We start from the raw sequence: 24643 nt of genomic DNA, 5'->3' as shown, positions 1-24643 counted from the left end.
TGGCCCCATGCGCTCACCCAGCTGCGCCAACAGGAGCTGATGTTCCCCAAACCCACCCAGGGCCACCCCATGGGAGGTCCCACATTTGGAGGCTGTCCCGCACTGGCTGCACCAAGCCTGGGGATCAGCCTGGGGAGCACAGTCCCCATTATGGGGACATGAGCCCTCCCCAGTACCCTTCCTCTCCTCTGCAGCCTTCAGTGCATCCTTCCCTCTCACCCAGCATCTCAGCAGCTCACCCCTGCTTCCCACCATTTCAATCCACACCACATCACACCCCATCCCCAATGGGCAAGAACTCCCTATCCAGAGGCTCAGGATTTTCAAACTGCCACCGTTCCCATGCAGAGCCATCACTTCAAGCACCAGTGCTGGCTTTTTGCAAAGGGCTCTGCTCATCCAATGATCAAATACAGAATTTAGGAAGAGTCATTAATGGGACACAGCCCTGGCAGAGCCCTTTGGCTCTGGATTAGCAGCACAGCCACACAAAGGGATTCATTCCCTTCCCTGCAGCTCCACACCCAAAGACCCCCTGGTTTCTCCTTCTAGGCTGGGGAGAACCTCCCAGGCCAATCCCCCAGCCAGCCACGGGGCGTGTGCAGAAGCAGCTAATTAAAATTAAAAGAGACAAGGAGAAGCTGGCGGCTGGACACATCCCTGCATGTAGCTGCCGGGTTCCCAGCTCCAAAAAGCCAAGGCCCTCCTGCTCCAGCATTACCACAGATGCCAATAAAGAGAGAGAGATGAGAGAGAAAATTAAAGATTGCAGGACCTTCAGGATGTAATTGATGGTGTCGATTTGCATAGCAAATGACACAGCTGATAGTCACCTGCCACTAGAAGATCCCTGCTCAAGCAAAGGTCATAGCAATTAGCAGAGGGTTGAGATTCCCCGGATTACAGCACTGGGGAGGGGCAGGAGGAGGACAGGAGCCCCTGGGATGGGAGGATTCAGTCCCTCCAGCAAAACGATGTCCTTTGCAGCCCGCTGGCAGAGAGGGGCTGATCCAATTGGGCCGGGGCTCTGCTCACTGCATTCCCAATGCACCCAAACCGCTGAGAGTTTCATTTTATTTTTTTCCTCCAGTAAGAAGAAACTGGGCCAATTTGCTGCTTGTTTCCCATCTGGGGAGCCAGATGGATGGAGAGGAGGGAGTTGGATAAACAGATTCCCGGACAGCTCGGCGGGCAGCAGCCGGCAGTGCCAGCGGGACAGACACGTCACTGCCCGGGGATGGTGGCTGTGCCTAGGGAGCCAGTGCAGCTTAATTACAGTTTCCATAGCAATAGAAGGAGAAATTCCAACCAAAGCAGTAGTTTGCAAACACCAGAGCCTTCCAAGAGCCCGGTGCGGTCAAGCGGGAGCGCAGACACTTGTGTGACAGTGCTGAGGCCAGCACAGCACTGTGACACTGCGACGCTCCCAGCAGTGCACATCCTGCTCCTGCACGCAGGTGGGCAGCACAGGGACACGAGGGTCCAAGTCTGCACTCAGCATCTGCAGCACCAACCCCTTCCCAGCACGCTGCAGCAAATCCAGCTTTGGGATTTCACCAGGGCGGCAGTGAGGGGTCTGCATTAGGTTCTTCCCACGTATTCATTCTTCATTTATCTGCTTTGAGCAACACCAGAAAAATAAGGGGACAAACGTTGCCACCAGCAAGGGCTTGCTGCTTGCATGCACGGGATGAGGAGGTGGCACAAGAGATGAGCCCATAAATAAATAGGAAAGGAGATGAAATCAATGGCAATTCAGAAGTGGCTGAGTTACGCAGCAGCTCTGTTAAATCACACTAACGAGGAAGATAACAAAAAAAGGATACGGCCAATTAGGGCATAATGAGGAATTTATTACTGCAGCGGCTGGAGTGTGCAGGGCACCGGAGTGGGATGCAGCCAGGACAGCAGGTGAGAAAAGCAAGGAGGGAACTCTAGCAAGGCTGGAAAACTGCCCTAAGGACAGACAGCAGTGTCGGCAACCGCTTCCAGTTTATTAAAGCTAATTGGGGCTCTCTGTACTCCAAAATAGCAACACAGAAGCGGCCCAGGTGAAAGCCCCAGAGTCCTCCTCCACCCATTATGCAAACGCTGGCAACACCAATTACATTTTTTTTTTCTCTTTAATTAATGGTCTGGAAAAAGAGGCCAATGGCAGTGGGGGAGGCTGGGGCAGGGCAGAGCCGTGAGCATCTCAGTGCTCAGCAGCCCCAGCTTTTAGTGCCTGCATTATTCATAGCACCCGCTCCCCCCTCACACTGCTGTAGGGAGGGGATTTGCCACGATGCTCCTGCTGTCTCCATGCAAAAATCCATTTAGTCAAAACACTCCTTTATGGCAAAGGAGCAGGGGAGGAGGCGGATGCAGTGGCTGCTCTCCCTCCTTCAGCAGCGCAGTGTTGCGCCCTGCCTGTGAGGCCCTATGGCTGGGGAGGGGGCAGGAGCTGAGCTCTGGGAACACCTCTCCTCCCCCAGTTTTGAGGGAGAGCCAAAGAGGAGCAGGAGACTGGAGAAGCCCACAAGCAACCGGGAGATACCCGACGTAAGGATGCTTGATTGCAATGCTGCATCCTGTCATTGCTGACAGGCAGCACCAAAGGGTGCAGAGCATTTGCAGCAAGAAGCCTCCAACATGCAGCATGGGTCCAGCTGCACACTTGCCATAAACTGGGCCAGCACTCCTGCACGCAGAGCTGCAGCTCCCAGCTGGGACAGCCCAGACCCACAGCATCAGAGGGGGAAATATGCAGCAAAACACTCAGCGCGTGGCCATGTCCCCCTTCCCACGGTGTCACCTCCCATTGGCCTCTCTCCCGGGGACTCTCCTCATTACAGTGGGGTTAACACGTGTTGTCAAACACAGGTCAGGGTTTAATCTCCACCATTAAGGGCTCGGTGGGAGCACAGCTGCTCCAGGAAGCGCAGCGCTCAAGTGCCCTCTTGATTGCAGGTAGATAATAAGCTTTTGCTGTCGCTAACATACACCATCAATCAGGGAACGCTTTGCCCGGGCTCCCTGCAGAGCTGCAAAGCACTGTGCAAACGCGTTGGGTTGGAGAAATGCGGGGGCTGACTCAGCTGTGCTGCAAACAGAGGTGTGTGTGGACCCCTCCGGGCTGGGAGTACTCCCAGGGCTCTGCGGGGGCATCGGAGCACACACAGCAAGGCTGTGGGGTATGTTGTAAATGGCTTGGCATGAGGAGCAGCAGCCCCGTGCTTGCTTGGCACAGGGACGTGCAGGGATGTTGCAAACCCATAGCCAAGCTGGGGCAGGAGGCCAAAGCTGGGCACCTCTGGCTGCTCCGTCTCCCAGCAGCCCAAGTTGCCACCGGGTCACTCACTGCCACCATCTCTTGGCATGGACCAACAGAGAGCACCCACCTCCCACACAGCCATTTCCCACCTCCTTTCCCTAAAGGAGGCCAATTAGATGAAGTCTCCAGGCCCAGAGGTTTAATTGGCAAGTCGGTTGCTGCAGCAGCTGCCCTAGTGTTCGTTGTTCACATCACTTCCAAGCCTCCAGGAGCTGATGTGTTGGAGGAGCTGTTAGGGGCACAGCTCACTCTCTCATAGAGGCAAAGCTCCTGGCAGTGAGGACGGCTTTGGGCATGCAGGATGAGACACCCCACTCCTCACTGCAGCAGCTCTAATCACTCCTTCACTACTCAACAGCCTCATCAAGAGCAACGCCCAGAGAGGACTGTGTTACCCCACAGCTCCCAGTCCCACTGCTGCCAAAGCATCTTCTCTACCTTCTTCATGGGCAAACCTGGGGACACTGTCCCACTTTGTCACCTCAAACCAGCCCTGATGCATCCCCATGTGCAGCAAATCTCAATGCACTTCATTGCAAGACAGGCATCTCTGCCCATTCCTCCTGGAGATGGAAAGCAGGGGGCAGAGGCAGCTCTTCCAGTCCAGTTCCACCAGACCAGTGGGATCCCAGACCCCCCAAATGCTCTGCATCACATCGAGCCTCCATCACAGGAGGCAGCTGGCACTCACTGCCTGCCTTGGCCTTGGAATGCGTTCAATTGCCACTCTTCAGTGCTTTGAAATCTCATCAGACGTTATGGATCTGAGCAATTTGTGCTTGCTTTTCAACCGTCCGCATTGCTGGGGCTAAATCAGTAATTAATAAATTTGCAGCAGAGAAAAGAATGGGAAAAAAGCAACTTTTCCCTTCGCTCCAGCCTGGAGCCCAGGGATGCTGCACAGTGATGGCACTGTGGGGTTCAGTGCTTCTGGGCAGCAAGACAGGGCACAGCCTCAAAGCCTGGGGTTACTGATGGGTACCATCCCCACAAAAGGACCACCTGTTACACACCCTGCTCTGCTCCTCCCCTCACAGTCCCCCTGAGACCACATTGAGGACAATGCCCCACCGCGTGTCACCCCATTGGGAATGGGACAGGAGCCAGTGTGTGCTAGAAATATTAACAAGCCATGTGGGCTGCCCGCAAAGCCCAGAGCCAGCTCCCAACCAGCGCTGGGTGGGACCACAGCTATCAGCTCCTCTTTGTCCTGCCACTCTCCTTCCCCTGCTTTCCAGCCAGATGTGTAACCAGGACCAGAGGAAAGAGACAAGGTCAGCCTTATTTACAGGCAGATTGCAGGCACACACGCTACCCAAGCCCTGGGTCTGAAGGGAGTTGGAGGGTTTGGGGGTTCTGGCACCCACCAGCAAACAGCTTGAGGACAGCGAGGTTAGGTGGGGAAACTGAGGCAGGAGGCCATTCAGAGCAGTCTCCTGGCTGCATTGTGACACACAACATTGGCTTGAGTAGAAAGAAAAGAGAAAGAAGAAGGGGAGGGAATGGAGAAAAAAGCCCAGGAAATACTGCAAGAGCCTGCAAGAATTTGGAAACACAAAGCAGTGATGGCACTAGAGCCTTGGTGTCACAAGCATGCTCCCAGGGCCTCTGGAGCTCCCTGTCCCCATCCCATGCCCTTTGTGTCTGCAGCAGCAGGAAGATGCTGGGACCCAACTGTGAGCAGGGCATCCAATGGGCTGTGCTGCTGGGTGGGTACAGCCAGGGTTTTGGTCCCTGGGTAGAAGATGATGAGAGATGTAAGGGCATCCCACCCACAGGGCACAGCACAGGGAGCTTCTCGGAGTCAGCAGATACCCATGGTGAGCCATATGCACCAAACCCATTGTCAGTGGTACCCGGTGTCCGCCTGCACCCTAAGACTTGGGAGCAGCTCACGTTTGGTGTTTCCCAAACACCCTGCTCAGCTGTGAGTGTCAGAGCCCCTTTTGGGGGTGACATTCTGATGCATCAGCCAAAAGTAATGAGCTCAGCGCAAAGCAGAACGACAGCCATGGATGTCACATGGTAATGAACAAATGCATCACAAATATGTATCAGGCTCTTAACTAAAAATATAGAAAACTCAGCGAAGGATAAAACAAGAGAGGGGGGAAATGACAGTGTGAAATTGATCCAGGCACATGACTGAGGAGCCTTGCATTTGCCTAGAAATATTGCCCTCTTCACAAAACAGAGTGCGACACATTATGACGCGTGGCACAACACGCTGTGCACCAACCAGTTCCATTACATAAGCATAAATCTCATCCTTCATCTCCAAGATCTCGAACGACACCAGAGGTGTCAGCACACAGAGCCAGGGGACGGCAGGCAGCTCCATCCCCTCGAAGTGACACCGTGGGTTGGCACGGCCCACTGCTGGCCTTGGGGCCAACCTGGATGCAAACACACGTAACACCCCCTGTCTTTGCAGGGTGCTCTGGTGGAATAAGAGAATGCGTTTCAAATGCTGAAAAGTGCCTGAATGAAACACAGCCTTTGCAATGCCAGCACCTGAGAAACCTCCACGCTGATGAATGATGGCTGTCCAGCCATCGGTGCAGCCCCCCGGGGCCGAGGAGTAATTGCAGTATATAAAACCTAATGGCTCTGCAGGGTCAGGCTGCAGTCCGCAGCTGCAGGGTGGTTCTCTGTGGGTCACTCAGCAGCACACATTGCCCTGGGGTGAATTCCTTCCTTCCCAGCCCATTGGTGAGGGGTTGGTTTGTGCCGTGACCGCGGTGCTGCAGCGGGTTTAGCACAAGGATTCGCTCGCAATCGAAACTGAAGGTCAAGTTGCTAATGCATCAGAAAGCAAACAGCTTGAATGCTAACTGCTAACTACAGCAATGAGCATTATTGCCTGATGGAAATAAAAACCGACTCGGAACGCTCAGGCTTGGCATGAGAAATGAAGCGCGGCGATGTTCTGGAGGAGCGTGCAGAGGGGGGTGAGCAGGGGCTGTGGGGAGGCACTGCTGTGTCCCCAGGCGTTGCACCCCGCAGTCCTGCTGCGTGACAAACGGCGGCCAGGGCCAGATCCTCAGCCCTGCAGCAGCCCTGCTACATCACCCTGACAGTCTGCAGACACCTTAAAGCAGAATTAAATTGTCGGCTGCTTTATGGTGCTGGAGGAGTGCAAATGAGAGCCAGACATAGAAGAACAGGCTGTAAAAGGAGAGGAAGGATCCTTCGCCCGCTCCCAGTGCTGGTGTAACGGCATTTGGTGACAGCAGAGCCATCTGAATTTATAGGGGACACAAGAGCGCAACCTGGCTCTTCCTCAAACATTGCAGTGGGCAACGCAGAGCATGAGGCTGGTGGAGTTTGCAAATTAAAAAAGTGAAGAGGAAGGGGAAGGGGAAGGAGAAGAGGAAAAAGGAAAAAGGGTAAGGGAAAGGGGAAAGGAAAAGTGAAAAGGACAAAAGGAAGAGTGAAAGAGAAATGGAAAAGGGAAAAGAGAAAGGGAAAGGGGAAGGAGGGGGGAAGGGAGGGGGAGAGAAGGGAAGGGCGAGGGAAGAAGGAAAGGGAAGAGAAGAGGGAAAAGGAAAAGGGGAAAGGGGAAAGGAAAGAGAAAAGGAAAAAGGGAAAGGGAAAAAGAAAGAGAAATGGAAAAGGGGAATGGGAAGAAGGAGAAGGAGAAGGGAAAGGGGGAAGGGAGAGGGAAAAGGAGCAGAGAAGGGAAAGGGGGATGGAGAGGGGGAGGGGCAGGAAAAGAAAAGAGAAAAAAGGAAAAGGGGAAAGAGAAAGAGAAACAGAAAAAGGAAAGGGGAAAGAGAAATGGAAAAGGGGAAAAAGAAAGGGGAAGGGGATGGGGAAGGGGAAGCAAAAGGGGGAAGGGAAAAGGGAAAAAGGAAAAGGGAAAAGGGAAAAGGAAAAGGAAGAGGAAGCGGGAAGGGGAAAAGACAAAAAAAAAAAAGAAAGAAAAGAAGAAGCATGTTCTCATTCCAACAGGAGTGAGGAAACGCTGAGGACGCCCCACTGGGAGATGCTCACGAAGTAGCCCAGACCCCATGCTGGCAGCAGAGTGGCAGCGGCTGCGCGTCGCTGCTGGGTTTGATGTACGACGGCGCTGGTAAGGAAGCGAGCAGGGGAGCGGCGTTACTGCTGATAAGGCACGGGCTGCACTTATGCCGCCGTTCTACTGCAATTACAGTGGAATTATGCTTTTTGATAACTAAATTATCACTAATGCACATAATCGTTGGGTTATGTGGATACACAAATTACAGGACTGCCTCAGCCCCAGATTAATACGCGTGCATTTCGGCTCCGTGTACACTCGTTTATACTGCAATTACGCCATCATATCATTAACCATCTGGGTATAGCAGTGTGCATCAGCCACAGGTACCTCCAACCAGGAGGGCTGCAGTGAGACCACCACTCCCAGCACCACTCCTTACTGGTGTGTCAGGGAGGCCTTGAATAGTGCCCAGTCCTCCTGGCTCCATCCACCCCACACCCAGACCCACAGAGGGCTGCTGAGCTGGCAGAGCATCCTTGGGCCATGCAATTCTATGCCACCTCTCCACGTCACCCAGCAGACTCATCAATCCTTCCCCTGCCACAGGACACAGGCACCTCAGCAGAACCTGCCACCCCAATGCAAGCCAGGAAACTCTCCATTTTGGGTGGCAAACCACACTTAATTTCATGCAATATACCCCTCATTCTCAGAATAGTAGCTTTCACTTTATTCCCATCAGCCCTAGGCAGATGGGGCTGCAGTTAGCACTTACAAGCCCCAGTAGAGCCAACAGCTAAGCTGTTAACAGAGCCACAAACACAGCCCTTGGCTCACTGCTGAGCATCATCCCCCTCCATCACAAGCATCATTCTCCCACGTCCCCCAGTTCTGCAGCCCCTGGGTACTCCCCCATGCACCTCCTGCAGCATCACAGGCATCATTCTCTCTGGTCCCCAGCTCAGTAGGCCCTGGGTACCACCCTCAGCCCCATGCATCTCTTGCAGCATCACGAGCATCATTCTCCCTGTTCCCCACCTCTGCAGCCCCTGGGTACCACGCATGCCCAACTTTCACGCCCCCAGCCCCATGCAGCCCCTGCAGCAGCCTGCACTCATGCTTGGTTTCTGCACACACAGCACAGTGAGCACCCCAGCACCGCTCCGCCACATCCCCACCACGGGGTGTGCGCAGCCCCACACACAGCCTCAAGTCACTGCATCCACCAGCTCCGAAACACCCTCACACACTCCTCCTGCAGCACCACAGAACCATGGAAATATTCTGCTTTTCAAGTCGAAATCCTGAAGAGCAGTTTCCAGGTTGAATCCCCAGATGGGCTTCTCTGCATATTAAAAGCACAGCCGGTTCCCAGCGCCACGGCGTGCGCGAGAGACAGAATTAACGCTGTTCCTATTTATAGGGCTTTGATTAGGAGCTCGTCACCTAGAAGTTTTTATTCCCTTTATCCATTTATAAGGCCATAACACAGTTTGACTAGCTCCAGATAGGCTGGTGTCCCACCGATTTTGCCAGAACTTAATGTGCCATTCAAACACAGTTAAGCCAGTAATAGGCAGCAGCCTGCTCTCTGCAGGGTTTTAACTGCCTCAGAAAACACTCCTCAGCTCCCAGCTCACCCTGTGTGTGCAATGCTGCAGAGGTGAAGTGACTGGGGGTGAGGATTGGCCCCAGTGCTCCCAGTGTGGTTTCTCAGGATGGCTCAAGGAGGCGCATGGAGCCATTGCCCGCACTGATGCTCACTGTGATAATACCCACAGCAGTGATACCCGGGGGTCCCTGCCCCTCTCAGCCAGTCCCCAGTGAGTGCTCAGCATCCATACGATACCCACGAGCTTTTCCAGCACTCCCGAGGCTGTTAATCCCTCCTAAGCACCCCCGTGCTCCCGTCAGCAAAACGCTTTCTGGCTCCTGACAAATCCTCGCAAAGAGTTTTGCTGAGCGCAGACTTTCTGCCTGTCCAAAGCCTATAGACAAGTTAAAGCACCTGCCCTCAAGGATAATTCCACTAAAATTGGGTGAAGTGTGCACCAGTGCCAACTTTATTTTCTGTTAAAACCTGAGACTATTTGTAAAAGTCTTTTCTTCTGGAAGGCGCCCAGCTCCGTGCGGAGGGAGGGGGTTGGATCGGTTTGCACTTACTTGGCAGCCAACGACCCAGCAGATTTGAGGTCTCCTCATGTTCAGGGAATGGGATTTCAGGATGCTTTCTGAAAGGAGCTGGCAGCAGCCACCCTGCCCTGCAGACAGACGGCTGCTCCCATCCGTACCACCGGCACTGGGGAGCTGGCAGCACATCACCCTGGGACGCACAGCCAGGACACGGCCAGCTGAAGACATCGCCCCCATAATGTCCTTACAGCTCAGCAACCATAGCAGCCCCAAAGCCCCCAGCTCATCCCCTGAACTGACATCCATCTCTGCTCTTGCACTGCAAACACGCTTCAGGTCAGGCTGCCCAGCCAGACACATCCCTCCGTCTCCCATACAAGCTGCAAATTATCCAATTGCTTTTTCTGCTCCAAGTCCCCATCCCAGGAGAAAGCTGCTCACCATCCTCCCTGGATTTCTGGATGAAGGCCTCCACACCACTTTCCCCATAGCTGCCCTCGGAGGCCAGGGTGGAGACGTAGTTCCACTTGAGGGCTTTGACAATGTCCACCATGGCTTGCGCCTGGTAGGTGTCGGATGGGACGACGCGGGAGAAGAAGTCGTAGCGGCTGTTGTCACTCAGGTCTGGCGCAGTGGAGGCGTAGCTGATCTGGGGGATCTGGGATGGAGTTGGGAAAGAAAAAAGCATCAGGAGAAAGAGGCAAAATTCATGCCCTCACCTTATCCACATTCCCAAAGCTGTAGAGGACACGGGGTGGACATCAAGGACAGGTGGGATTCCAGATGGACACAAAGTGCTCCACGACACCCAGAACCAGCAACTGATGGAGAGGAAACCGCAGGGCGGGGGGTGACCAATTCCACTAGGTATTGGTGGTAACCCAAAGGCTTTGGTGCCACGATCCATCCACAGTTGGGTGCAGGAGATGTGAGATAGACCCCATAGACATTGGGATGCGCACCCTCCCTGCACCCCAACGGCTGGCACAGGGGCATCCACAGGAATGGGACCAGCACCACATAGGGCCAACAAGAGCCAAACTCCAGCTGTGGCACCTGGAGAAGGCTGAGGAGGCTGAGGGATCACACAAGGCTCATAGATGCCCAACAGAGACTTCAGAAGGCATTCCGACGCTCCATTTGTGGCCCACATGGAAGAGACAAAGAGGAAGCCTTGTTCCTGCCCTAGACACCACGCTATGAGCTCCCTCTGGCTTCCTGCATGAGGGACCAACATGAGCACACCCTGACAGCCCCTGTCCAACCAACCCATAAATAAGACTTTTAAATTAATCAGAGCTCCTGCACCTCACACAGCACATTAGAATGATTTAGCACTAGAGGATCATGCAATACTTAGCACTTATGCAGCACTTTACATCTCCAAAACACACCACAGATGTTAATTTATCTTAAGGATGGAAAAGGCTTATTAAATTATCAAGCCCAGGTCCTTCCCAGCAGCCTCAGTTCCCTACTGAAAATGTACCAGAACCAGCTCCAGCCCCATCCATTGGCCCCGCATCCCATAACCTTGGAGGTAGCACACTCCTCTCCAGAGGCAGCTCAGCATCTCTCAGCAAGCCAAGCCCTGCTGAAAAGCAGGACATGGTTTGGAATTCCGCAGCAATACAACAGCAGGGGCTGGAGCTCAGCCAGCTGCAGCCTGTGTCACAGCACTGCAGGGGCGGTGACAGCCCTGCCTGGGGCCACCACTGCCCTCCTGCATTCCCACGGACTGTGCTTGCAAATGGAAGAACCCTAAGCATCACTGATCCCAAACCATTCCCACGATGCAGGGACAAGCGGATGCAGAGCAACCATCTGCAGCTTCTAAAAAACTTTCCCCCTCCACCCTTCATCTCAATTTAGGAGCAATTCAGCAATTGCAGCTTGCAAGAAAACAAACAGTATCAGAGCCATGGAGAGTTGCAGGGAACCCCATGGATTCCTCAGGCTCAGCAGGCACCTGGGTGCTGCTGGATGCCTCCAGGCTGCATTTGGTCTCCAACCACCTCTCCTTCATTAAGCAATGAGCCAGTCTGCAGCAGCAGAGGAGAGCTCAGAGTGGATGGGATGGGGAGAGGTTCAGGGCGTGCAGGCACCCTCGTGCATGTTATAAGACCAAGCCACCTTGCTGGGAGCATGATCTTGGTACCTGCCTTCTAATGATGATGCTCCATAACTCCATGGCTAGGTACAGGTGGAGCAGGACCCCCCCGGCTCACCCCAAAGCAACAGAGCTGCCCAGCTCCCCCAGCTCCCCTCATCTTTCCTCCACTCGTGCTCCTGGCCTGCACCACAGTTTTCTCTTTGCTTCTCTATTATTTTCCCCTCTTCTACTCCAGGCTCTCGCTCTCTATTAAATGTGATCCCAACATTATAAATCCATGACTCCACCTGAATGCTAAACGGTCCCTGGAAAGAAGCAGCACCCCTCTACCTACCTGCAGTGCTGGAGATGAAAAAAGGGAGAGAAGGAGAACGAGCAGGAGAAGAAGGAAAGGAAGGAACCTTTATCAGGACACAAATGGGATTATTCTCAGTGACAATCTGCTTTGTGCTCCTTTCTGAGGGGCTGCGATCTACTCGGTGGGGAGCTGTGAGCAAGAGCTGGTGCACGAGGTGTGATTAACATTCTGCTCAGCTGGTGAGGTGTGTGCCCAGCAATCACTTGTCTGGAAAGGGAGCTGGGCTGCACGGCTGCTTCCCTCCATGCCTTTTCCTCGTGTGGTTGCATGGGGAGATTTTCTCTATAAAATGGTTTAAATAAAACCACGTCCTCAGCAGGGGATGGGATGGGGTTGGAAATGAGGAAGGGGATGGGGTTGGGATGGGGTTTTAGTTGGGTGGGGATGGGGTTGGGATGGGGATGGGGTTGGGTTGGGATGAAGATGGGGTGTGGTTAGGGATGGGGATGGAATAGGATGGGGTTGGAGATGGCATTGGAGACGGGATGGGGGTGCAGTGGGGTTGGGGATGGGATGAAGATGGAGTAGAGTTGAGTTTGGAGATGGGGATGGGATGAGATGGAGATGGGAATGGGGACAGAGACAGAGACCTCCCAGACGTGCCCCAGCATGCTGCATCCCATGCAAGCCACCAAGGGCTGTGGAAGAGCTGCTGGGCTCTGCATGGAGAATATGTGTGGGATTAACCCCTGGTCCAACCCCTGCTCAGAAACATACCTAGAACACACTCACTGATGCACAGACTGTAGCAAGATGCTGGATTCTAATAAACAAATTGAAAGAGCTTTTCTCTCTCACTGTACTACCCTGGATGGAAGTGAAAATAAAAGACCAGTTCCCAAATGACCATTTGATAGATTTCCTCTGCCTTTTTCCCCCTCTGCCTTTTTGATCTCCTGGTTTACAATAGCCCAACTCCTGGCATCAGCTATTTTCTTAGATAAAAGACAAAAGTTCTTTCAGGTCCATAAAAGCAAAATGCAGGCAAGGAATTTGAGGTTCTTAGAAAGAAGGCAGCTGCAGGTGGGGGGGAGCTGGTGATGCATCTCGGCTGCAGGTTTGGGCAAAGCACAAGAATGAAGTCACAGAGGCACGGTGTGGGTCCCAGCTCCTCACCTGGGTCATGGCCAGCCCAGGCTGAACTCCACAGCGTGGTGGGGAAATGAGAGGGATCAGATCTCCTGCATCCCAGAGCTCCTTTATCCCATCCAGAGCAAGCGGTAACCCTGGGATAGGAGGAATAAAACTCCTTCTCCCTTTACTTTGGACAAAAATACACAGTCAGCATTGTTTAGAAATGCCCTCAGCCTCTAGAAGCATCCCCAGGGCACAAGAGCATGGCAGGGGAGCAGGCAGCAGCTGGGGTGAGGAGTGCAGATGGCAGTGGGCCATTGTGGTCAACCTCAAATGCTCTCCTGATACCTCCACCACAAAAGCACTGGGTTTTCACACTGTTCCCATTACCACCAGCTCACAAACTTACACAGCATCTTGTCTAAGAGTGGAGGAACAAAATTTCTTCCAGATTGGAAAGAATTCAACAAAGGTGACAACTTCAGCATGGCCCCAGAGGAGATACACAGGGCACATAGCCATAGTCTGCACAGCAGCCCCCCCCACCCCCCCACGAGCCAGAGATGGGGTCACGAGCAGCTAATTCCCTAACCATAATTATTAATTTCATGCATATCTTATGCAAACCTCTGGTTCACCAACAAGATGGAATTGATTTAATTAGAATTTCCATCATTGAGCCATTTGGACGGCAGCTTTTAATTAGAGAGAGCGTAAAGTACCACAGGGGCTGGGGGGGCTGCAGGGCCTGCTCAGACCTCAACCCTATTGGTTCCCCAGCTGGAAACACGGGGCAGGTATCCAAAATCCACCTCACCATGGAGCTGATCATCAACTCCTCTGCTTCCCAGACCAATGCCACCGGCTGCTCCAGGATGACACAGCTGCACTTGAGGGGATGCAGCTCAGGGAAGGGAGAGATGAGCTCCCATCCTGCACACTCCTTTCCCACAGCCCAGCAAACCGAGCACATAAATCTTGCTCTTTTTTCCCCCCAAAAAGCAGCTCCCAGCACAGCTGAAATCAAAGCATTGGGTGCAGGGAGTAGCTGCCGTCCCTCATTGAACTCCTCGTCGGCCCTGCACCCTCCTCCTCCTCATCCAGGGCTGGGGCAGCCCCAGGGGCTGCAATTTGCTGTAACAAACCCAGCAAAATGAAGCAGCAGGAGCAGAGCGGGTGATTAATCAGAGCGTCCCCCGGCCCATTTCCACCTTCCAGTCTTCATGAAGGTTATTTACCCGCTAAGTATCAGTGCATGGTGCAGAATGCAATGCTTCTCCAACCCCCACATCCCAGTGCTCACCCCACAACGTCTGCACCTGCCCTACATTCCCAGCCAGTGAAGTCAGTGCACACACACACACACACACACACACACACACACACACACGAGCACATGCAGCTCCTGCACAACGGGCCGCCATCCTCCCTTGGGTGAATTATTCATGCTGTGCAACACCCCTGTGCTAAAAAGAGCTCCACGACTCACTGCAACAGTGGAGGAAAGGAATGCCTCAAAGCACTCGGTGCTCTCACTCGCCAAGGGAAGATCCTTGCCCTGGATGAGTCCTCGCCACAGACCAGCTGGGTCAGCACTGGGTTGCAAGGCACAGCCCAGCTCCTGCCACAGCCTTTGGGAGTCCCATTTGCAGGGGATGGATTTGGTTTCTTTTCACATTGCTGTGGTTGTTCAGGAGAAAGTGAGTAGAGCTGAGGTTGGATAGGCAGCAGACAGGGGTGGGAAGGAGCTGGAGTGTGCCAGAAAGCTCTGGCAGTGACGACAGAGAGATGCTATCGCAAGGAGGCGAGAGCAGGGATTTGGGGGGAGGATTTTCTGCATGCAGAGCCACGAGGAGTGATGAAACCAGCTTGGACAGAGGATGCCGCATCTGCAAGTTGTTCCACTGATGTACAGCTTTAATTAGGCAGTGGCATCTAACGAAGGACATGTTATTTATTTATGTAGCATGGAAGCGACAAAATCCCTGCCAGGGTTGCACCAGCCCTCACTGCCAAGGAGTTTAGGCTGGCAGGGAAGGGACGGGGATGGAGCAGACCCAGGTGCAGGGGATGGGGTTAGGGTAGCATGGAGGGACCACTGCCACAACCCACCCAACCTCACCCTGCACCCAGGGGCTCATCACCATGCCTCTCTCTTGGCTCTATTCGGCACAAGCGGTGTCCTGGTGCTTTGCACCAAGGGCTTCTGCTCCGGCAATGGTTGGGTGCACAGTCCCAGGGCCAAACCTATGGCTTCAGCCCAGCAGCAGAGTACCACCTCTCAAGGGAACAGCAAAAGGCAACGTGAGCACAGCAGTGCCTGGGGAGGCAAACGCTTTGCTGAACCTCAGAGTGGAGCTGCCTGCGCTTAAAGGTCAGCAGCAGCGCGAAATGGAAGTTGCCTTATTTTCATTTTAAGCATGTCTGTGCCATAAACCCACTATTTGAATAACAAAGAGCGACGGTGAGCAGGCAGCACAGGGCACGGAGGGACCCAGAGCACTGCGGGAGCAATGTCCCCATCCCCAGTGCCTGGGGGAGAGATGGGGGCTGCAGTGGGGAACTGAGGTTGCAACTGAGGTTGGTGACACGTCCCCACTGGGCCACCAGCACCACTGCTGTGGTGCATCGGGGCTGAGCTGCATCCCCAATGCATGGTCACTGCTGCTTCACCCAAGCAACCAAACTGGGGGAGAAAGAGGAAAAATAACTCAAACCCAATGCAGCTCCCTTCACTCCTCCGTCTGTCACTCCACTGCATCCTTCCTCCCTGCCTCCCTCTCTGAAGCAAGAGCTCAATCTTTTTTGTCTCAGAAAATAGCTTTTAAGTTCCTCCCGCTCCGTCTAATTTATATTATTTTAATTATTGAATAGCCCTCTCGCTCGTCGCCTGGAACATTAACACGTTTTTAAAAGGGACCCAGAAAAATCAAACTCCATCAGCGATCTGTTTTTCAGGCTCTGCTAACAGCCTCCAGCCCTCCCGGGAGGGCTCAGCGCTCCACAGCGTGAGGACGAGGAGGGGGAGGCAGCCAGCCCTGCGGGAAGGGAGGGTTTGGGGGGCTCAGAAAGGGAAGGCAGCACCCAGAGCATGGCTCGGGGCATGCAGCGCTGCAGGGTGCACAGCCTGTTTGCATTGCTCTCTGCTTTTTGCTGCTAAAGGGGCTCTTGCTCAAACACTCGTGCTAGCCCCAGGACATTGCTGTGGATAAACAGATGCACAGCGTGGGGGATGTAATTATGAACTCTTTGGTTTTCCTGCAGTTGGAGCAGAGGGAGAGCCAGCCCTCAGATGATGCCATGGCCCCAAGCACCCTGCTCCCCCTGCACACCCTGACCAGCAGCAGAACGCAGCGTTGTCCCCACACTGTGCCTGGGCTGAAGCACCAAGCATCCCCTCCTGCAATAGCTGCCTCCAACCCAGCAACAAACTCATCTCCAGCAACTTGGCAAAGGTGTGACCTTACATTTCAGGTGTATAATCCAAAACCTTCTTACTGAACTGCCCATCACCATAACCCATGTTGGGATGGTCTGCATGAAAGCTCCTTCCAACATGAGCACTGTCTGTCTTGGGGTTCTGAAGATCCACCAGAACCAAGCTCTGAGCAACTCGCTCAGGGATAGAAGTGGCAAGAAGGAGCCTCCCATGTCCCGTGGTCCCATCTTGCATCCAACCTCCCCATCCCAGCTAACCTCCCCTGCAAGGCCATCTCCATCCCGCATCCCTGCTGACGCCAGCAGCGCCAGCATCCCACCCTCCGAGATAAAGCCCTGCTGCTGCAGCATTGCCACCGAGGGAGTGGAGGAGGGGATCCCTGGGGACACGGGGGAGGCAGGAAAATGGTTTTAAAGACACTCGTGAGAGTTCCTGCCTGCCCCCAGCCACGGAAGAAGAAGAAAGCGTGAACAAGCGTGGTTCTTTCCCCACACAGTTGTTTTTGCCCCTATTTTTGGGACCCGTACCTTGAAGAGCCGCAGGATGTTGGCCACCATGATGGAGACAGAGCTGCCCGAGGCGCCGATGACGCCGACCACCCGCTCAGGTTTGGTGATGATGGGGGGCCCACCATTGACGCAGCGCACCTCGGTGCTGTCCTTCTCAATCAGGGCTTGCACGAAGGTCAGCGACTGCTCCAGGGCGTGCGTGTCCCGTGAGCACGTGTCCAGGATGCGGGCACCCAGGGTGATGTTGGGGAGCAGGTCGGGGTCGTTGTTGATGCGGTCCAGGGCGAAGAGCATGGCCTCCAGGCGATGGATGCCCTTCTCCTTCTTCAGCTCTCCGCAGGCTTTGCCCTCAGCGCCCCGGCCGTGCACGGGGAAGAGCCCCCCGAGAGTGATGTCCCCGTCGATGCGGATGGAGTTCATGTGCGGGTAGCCCTGGCCCTTGGGCTTGGCGGCATCCCCGGGCGCCCAACCCCAGCTCCAGGCACTCAGGAGGAGGCAGAAAGAGAGACGCTCCATGCAAAAAGAAGCCCCGCTCATCGCCGAAGCCGTGCTGGGGCAGAGTGCGCGGCCCGAAACCCGGCAGCAGTCAAGCAGGCAGCATGGCTCCGGGGGCTCCTTCAGTGGTGCCCATGGGTGACACCAGCCCCCCGTGTGCAGTGAGAGGTGGGGCTGCTATGGGGTGTTGGCGCTGGCATTGCTACGCTGCGGAGAGGAGGCAGGGATGTGAGCCCAAGCAGAGCTTCGGGTCCTTCCTGCAGAGCCCTTGGGAGGGAGAAGTGAGAGAGAAAGAGAAAGAAAATCAAACAGGAGCATGGAGAGGGATTTGGCTGTTTCAAGCTTTTATCAGAGAGTCCAAGGAAACAATCTGGGATATGGGGCTTTTTTCATCCGGGTAAAGAGGCTCACATGGTTCCTGGAGTGGAGCCAGGTGGGAGACTGGATGGGCTGCAGGGAAGCAGCAGGGTCCAAACCACCCCATCCCACCCCACCCCACCCCACCCCACCCCATCCCATCCCATCCCATCCCAAAGCCTCTCAGGAAAGCTGGTGGGTTGGCTCAAGTCTCAGCACAGTGCTCAGAGAGAGGCAAACCCAAATGTACCCACAGCTCTGACTCCTCCTGTCTTAGAGCATGCCTTCTACCTGATTCACAGCCTCCTAGAGTCCCCATCCACAGCCCTGCCACATGCAGGCTGCTGCCATTAGCAGCTTGCCTTCATCCCTGCACAATGAGGCCAAGCAATGGAGGTGCCAAACAGCTGAATCCCAGAGACAGGGGAGCCCAACAACTTCCCCACCGCCTGCCACGAGGGCATTGCCATCACCACTGCACACCTCAAGCACTATGCTGCAAACCAAGCAGGCTCAGAGCTGATCTAGGGTTTAAGCAAAAGCTGATTTGGCTGTGCACTGAAGAAACCAGGAATTATGTATCCGAAATGCCCCCCTAAGCATTGCTGCTCTTCATTCAGGCTGCTGAGCTCTGCATCGGCTGCTGCTTTCTTGCAAGCAGCAGTTATTGACAGCTTTCACCAGCAAATATCGACAGCACTGAGGGCTCCCCAAGCTGCAAGGAAGGTTTGGCTTCCTGCCTGCCCCAGGGAGGTGAGCCGATGCTTAGCTCAAATTAAAAGCAGCTGAGAGCAGCTGGTTACAAACGTGCTCAGCCCCCTGAGCTGAGTGTCCACAGGGGAGGAGCAGTGGGTCAGAGCCTGCCCAGGGCTTGCTTGGCATCCTTCATTGGGACAGTGCTGTTTGTCAGGCTGTGCTCACACCCACGCCTGCAGCCTTCTGTCCCTGGAGGTGCCCCTGCCCCACAGCACACCCCTGCCTCAGTTTCCCCTTTGGGGTGGGTGCTCCCTTGTAGCAGCTGCTGACGGATGCTGCAAGGGCAGCACATGATTAATGCAAGGCACCAAAAAGCAGAGAGCACAGCAGACAGATGCATTTCCCAAGTAGGACAGGCTGGAACAGCCCAAGGAACAGCTGCAATTAATCTCAGCTCTGGTACAGAGCTCAGCACCCGGCACCTGCTGGGCTGGACCCACCCCAGTCCCATGGGGATGATGATGGGGCTGAGTCCCTTTACACTCATGGAGGAGACTCAGAGCTCCGCAGCCTCACCAGCTGGGAGGGCCCTTGCCTCAACTCACCCCCATGAATTATGCACATCCCTGCCCATCGCAGCCACTTGAAGGCCCATCTCCAAAGCGTTTCTGACAGCTGGGGCTTTTAAGACAACCAGAATTACCCAGTGCTGAGCTTCGTGCTTCCCAAGGCAGCAGCTGGGGAGTGCTGCAGCACGAAAGCTGCCCCAGCTTCAACGCCACCTCCCAGCAGGACAGTCCCATGGGCGCGTTCCTGGGAGCATATCCCATAGGGATGGGGGATAGGGGAAGGACCATAACTCCACAAGGACAGTCCCATCTTCTCTGGGGCTGTGCAAGCACCATCCCGTGCAGGGAGCGGGGCAAAGGGAAGCATCCCCTGCACCCAGGAGAGGCAATTGGGTCTCTTCTTGTGCCCTCGCCCCAGGGGCTGCAGTTCTGCTGTCGGAGCTCCACGCAGCCCCACTCTGAGTAGAAGCTGCTCTCCCCCAGCCTACAGCCCCCAGAGCCCACAGCCTCTGCCTTTCTTCTTGTAAGCTTTTCCCTCTCTGCTCTCTCCCTTTTGTGCCTCCTTTGATCATACAGTCTGAACGAACTGAAGGTAAAAATATCATGGCAGGCAAGAAAAAAAGCGCAAATAATGGGGAGGGGAGAGCTGGTTTGAATCCCTTGTTGAATCATTAGGGAGATGCAGCCTGAATTACTGTACAAGCCTGCGCTGCAAGCAGACGGAGCTCTCATCGAAAGGGGCAGGAGATGAGAAGCTGTTTCTCCAAGACATCCCCTGGATGAGGAGCCCCAGCCTTAAAAATCAGACTGAGGAGGAGGTGGGCCCATCCCTCTCCCAAGGAATGCGAGCTGCATCCCCTGCACCTCCCAGAGCAGCTCTTCCTGCACATCTGGATGGAGAGGCACACCTGTGCTGAGCACTCGGTGGGGTGGAGAACACACCTGTGAGCAGCGAGGTGGTGGAGCTGTGCTCCTGGTGCTGTTTGCACAGCAGGGCTCACCACGAGCAGAGAAAAAACATGCATGTTTGCAAGAACCTCAGTGTGCATATGCATCCCGGGCAGACTAAGGAGCAAGGCTGCTGCCTCTTGTTTCCACCAAGCGCTTTGTTGGTGAGGAACGAACCCTACCATCACCCTCATCCCAGCCCTGCAATGCTCAAATCTGAGACCTGGCATAGGGTGCAAGGACTAATCCCAGCCAAGCATATTTCCAGACCCGGCAGGAAATCCCACGGATTATTGCCTTGCTTGGGTCAGATAAATCCAACCAGTACCTGGAGCTGCAGAAGTAGGCAGTGCTGCATCTCGCTGCCCCCAAACCATGCGGGGACAGGGAGAACCAAGGGGTCAGGAGGAGGTGCCCCAGCACCCTGAGGACGCGGAGGAGGTGCTGCACGGTGTCATCCTGCCCCCCTCTAGTGGTGGCCGTGCTCCTGAGCCGCCAGCCATCCCTGTGGCACTGCCATCCTTGCTCCCAATGCCCACTGAGGAACCCACCCTGGCACAGCCTTCCCCAGCCACCAGCAGGCTTCAGCTCTTGCAGCTGTGAGCATTGCACCGGAGCTGCAGTGAGGCACAGCTGAGGGTGCTGTGGAGCCCAGTGATGCCATAGGCAGTGTTGCACCCCGGCTGCAGGGCTCCAGAGATGGACCCTCAACCTCACCTGGGCTCAGCTCCTCCAAGGGTGAAAATCATAGACTTATGGAATGGCTTGGGTTGGAAGGGACCTCAAAGACCATCTAGCAAGCAGCTTGCAGGCAGCAATGCTGGTGCAGCTCTGGGTGAGGCAGATGGATCCCCTCTCTGAATGCACCACCAGCGATGTTTGCAAAATTTCCCCTCCCCATCCTGGTGCTGCCTCAGAGCCAGGAAGAAGCAGGGAGAAACCCCCCATGTCTGCAACTGCTGCTGCCAGGGGAGCAGCCTCAAAACCCACAACCCTGTGCTCAGTGTGTGGGGCTCAGATGGAATCCCTAAGGGGGGCACCCAGCCCTGCCCAGGGAGCAGAGCCGCCTCAAAGGCACAGGGATGTTGCAGCAATACAAAAGCTCCTTCAAAGGGAAAACTAAGAAAGAAAGGAAGAAATTGCCCATTTCTCTCTGGGTCAAAACGAAGTTACTGCACTGCCATCAGCTCCGTGCAGCAGGCAAGCACGTTCAGCTCTCATGTGCCCAAGTGCTGAGCACTAATCACAGCTCCATCACTGCGGGCAAAGCCGAGAGGCGCAACGTCCGCGTCCCATGGAGAGCTGGAGGACAGCAATGGGAACCCACTGCATCCCACACCCATCCCTTTAGGCAGACCCCGCTGTGTCCCCACGATGCTGATGCCGCTCACTGGCATCTTTTTGGAAATCAAGGCCATTTCTTTGCCCACCTGCTCATCCTTTGGCAGGCAGGGACAGCCGGCGCGCAGCACAATATCCCAGTTAGTTCACGACTGCTCTTCCCCACTTGCAAGCTATTGCAAGGAACTTCGCTTTGGGTCCTGCTTTTTTTAATTGCAAAGCCTCTGGTGAAGCACAGCAGAATTCAGACGTGGTGAAGGAGGAGATGTCGGGTTAAGTTCTCTCTCGCCAGGGAAAATCTTAAGTATTCAGGTCGAGTGCCCCAGTGATCGCAAAGCCACGGCTCGGCAGGCAGCAGCAAGCAGAAACCCCTGATTTTAACCCGAAAACTCACCTGATCCACCCTGGGATGCAGCCCCTTCAGATGGATGCACAGACTGATAGATATCACAATGCTTGCACAACCCCAGCCCTGCCGACCCCCTCAGCTCTGTGAGGTCCTGCAAACGCCGGGATCTGCTGCTGCTGCTGCTGCTGCTGCTGCTGCGCTCGGGGCTTTGCAGGAAAGGCTGATGCTCCCCCGCTCAGCCCCACGGATGTGGGGACAGCAGCAGCCCCACGCTGGGTGCCACCACTCCACGCTGCCCTGCAGGCTGCTGCAGTCCGACAAAAGCAGCTCCCACTGGGCGCGGATCACTCCAGGAATATTTATCACACTATATATATATATATCCTTAACTGCAGGCGAGCGGCTCTCCTTCCCCCTCCCTTCGCAAAGCAGGCCACGGCTAATCCCTCACTTTGAAGGATTGGCTCTCAGTGAGGAGAAGACGAGGAAGGAGGATTCGGCTGCAGAGCATCGACGGCAGCGCCGCACCTCACCAGGCTCCCACTGCACCCAGTAAGCAGCTCCGAGGGGGGAGGAAGGAGCCTTGCTTCTGCCACACACAGCAAAACCCCCCAGTTCTGCACACTGGAATGGCTCGGAAGGGGGGCACAGCTGAAATGTTGGTGCCCCGTGATGCCTGCAGTGCTGTGCGCTGTTTCTATTCCCCATCATGCCAGCACCCCGAGTTCCCTCTCTGACAGCACCAACCTCTGCCTGCACCCAGCCCTGCAAACAGAGACTCCCATCCTCGGCCAGGCTTGGTGCAAGGCATCAGGAAATCCAGGGCCACTCTGAAGAGGAAACCCCACCATGAGACATGAAGCCCGAGAGCAAGGGATGGTGCTCACGGTGGGCTCAGAGATGGGGAGGGCGGAGGGAGCGGGTTCGTGCGTGTTATAATTAGGACCTGCCACTTCTTCAAGCCGTTGCCTTTCTGGGAAGAACTGGAAGGGGGTGGCTGAGCTGACAAATCCATCCTCCTCCTGCCTGATGCCAAAGTTGAGGCACGTGATGCCCTTTTTTTGGGGAGCCGGTGGGCTCCTCCAAATGGCGATGCTGTGCCCTGGGATGCAGGCTCAGCCTGCAGCTGCAGCACAGCTTCAGCTCCTGGTGAAAAACCCACCGGGAAAGCACCTCTCTGCATCTCTGGGGTGCAGGGAAACAGCCCCAGCTCGGAGCCCGCCGCAGCCCCCCACCCAGATCTGCCCACAAACCCAGGGTAACCAGAGCCCGCTGCTGCCCTCACAAAGCTGCTCTGCACTGGGACCCCACACATCCCCCCCTCACCCACCGCAGCAGCGCAGAAAATTCCCCGCTCCCACCCAGCGACGGCAGGGAAGGAAGAAAGCTTTTTCTTTTGGCACTTCTCTTGGCATTTGCCTGAGCTCCTTGCTGCATTCAACAGATCGGTTCCGTTCCATCCTTCCCCGCCAGCACGCAGGCAGGCTTCCCAACCCCTCCAGCCCGGCTTTGCGAACCCCCAGCCTCGCATCACCTACGCGGTGCGGCTCCCCCTCCCCCCCCACATACACACATTCCCTTCTCCACCGCAGACACCGCCGAAGGCAGCGGCTCTACCCCTGGGGCAGCAGCAGGAGAGCGGCAGAGCACGGCCAACTCATCGCACCGAGGGAGGAGGAGAAGGAGGAGGAGAGCGGTGGGGCCGCGTTTGGAGATGCTGGGAGAGTTCTCCGCTTTTTTCCCACGGCTGCCAACTTCGGCTCTCGCAGCCGCACCGCTCTCCCAGGAAAAAAAATAAAATAAAAAATAGGAAAAAAAAAAAAAAAAACAACCGAGAGGAGGCAGAAGAAAACAAACCCCGCGAGCTGCGTGAGTGCACAGCGGCTCCCAGCCCGGAGATGGGGCTGCTGCAGCTCCGGGTGAGGCTGTGCCCCCACCAACCTCCCTCAAGCTGCAATGGGGACTCCCACCCCCGGGATCCCCCTGTCCTGCGGTCAGCTCTGCGGCCCCCGCCGTGCTGCTGTGCTCGCTGCAGCGATGTGAGGGCAGCACCCCCCGCCCCGAACCCCTTCCATGCCCAGTCCCCCCCACCCAGGCTCAGGGTAGAGCCGTGCGGTGCTCCCCTCTCCGTGTCCCGCAGCGCCGGGGTGCAGCGGGGAGTCGAGGGGCAGAGCATTGCTGCCCCATCGCTGTTAATAATGCAATGAGGTGGGGAGGGTCCCGACCGCTGGGGACAAGCTGTGACCGAGAGGGGGGAGGGAGAGTGAGGGGCTCCGTGTTGCAATCCCCACCGCCGCAGCCCCCACCTTTAATAAAAAAATTATTTAATTAATTAAAAAAAAAAAAGGGGGGTGGGGGGGTGGAAATGCTGGAGTGGAGCGGAGAGAGCGAGCGGGGCTGCGGGGAAGGGAGGAGGGGGCAGCCGCGCTGCAGGAAGGTTTGGGGGGCAGAGGGGCTAAGGGGGGACGCCCCGCACTTACCCGCGGGCAGCGCACGAAGTTGGCGGCGGCTCCGACCCCTTCTCCGGCCGCGGCCACGGCCGCCGCCTCCGGCCCCGGGGGGGGCTCGGGCAGCCAGGGGGGGCCCTGCGGCATGCGGAGGGAACGAGCCCTGCCGGGGACAACCCCCCCCGCAGCCCCGGCCCCGGCCCGGAGCCGAGAGAGCCGCAGCCGGGCGGGACCCGCCGCGCTCCGCAGCCGCGCTGAGGAGGAGGAGGAGGAGGAGGAAGAGCAGCAGGAGGAGGAGAGCTGGGGCTTGGGAAGTTTTGCATGAAGAAGCGCTGGGAAGCCCGCCGCGGGGTTTGCCAGCCTTTTAAAGCAGCAGCGCAGCGCGGAGGGTTGGGGGGGTTGATGGGGCGCCCCACGTCCCCCGCTGCCCCCCCTGGGCCGGGGAGGGGGATCGGCTGCACCCCCGCCCGCCTCAGCCCCGGCAGCGGGAGAGGATGGAGCTGACACCGTCGTGCCCCCCGGACCTGTCCCCTCT

General features: G+C 55.8%; 1 protein-coding gene across 2 annotated transcripts in view; it reads right to left on the bottom strand.

Moving 5' to 3' along the window:
* GRM4 (glutamate metabotropic receptor 4) overlaps positions 1-24416 on the bottom strand; it is a 41022-nt gene extending 16606 nt beyond the window's left edge. Inside the window, exons 1-3 of one of the 2 annotated variants that reach the window (XM_085210380.1) lie at positions 24142-24404; positions 16925-17668; positions 9855-10071 (exon numbers count right to left, since the gene is read on the bottom strand). In XM_085210380.1, the coding sequence (XP_085066506.1) occupies positions 9855-10071; positions 16925-17443 (736 nt within the window). In that variant the 5' untranslated portion in view covers positions 17444-17668; positions 24142-24404. Of the gene's footprint in view, positions 1-9854; positions 10072-16924; positions 17669-24141 lie in introns of both variants that reach the window. The other variant, XM_085210381.1, reaches the window with a different exon arrangement.
* Between the last annotated feature and the right edge of the window lie 227 nt (positions 24417-24643).

This window comes from Meleagris gallopavo, chromosome 28 (assembly GCF_905368555.1).
Source record: "Meleagris gallopavo chromosome 28, MGAL_WU_HG_1.1, whole genome shotgun sequence".
Lineage (NCBI taxonomy): Eukaryota > Metazoa > Chordata > Aves > Galliformes > Phasianidae > Meleagris > Meleagris gallopavo.
This window is presented reverse-complemented; position numbering and strand designations above follow the sequence as displayed.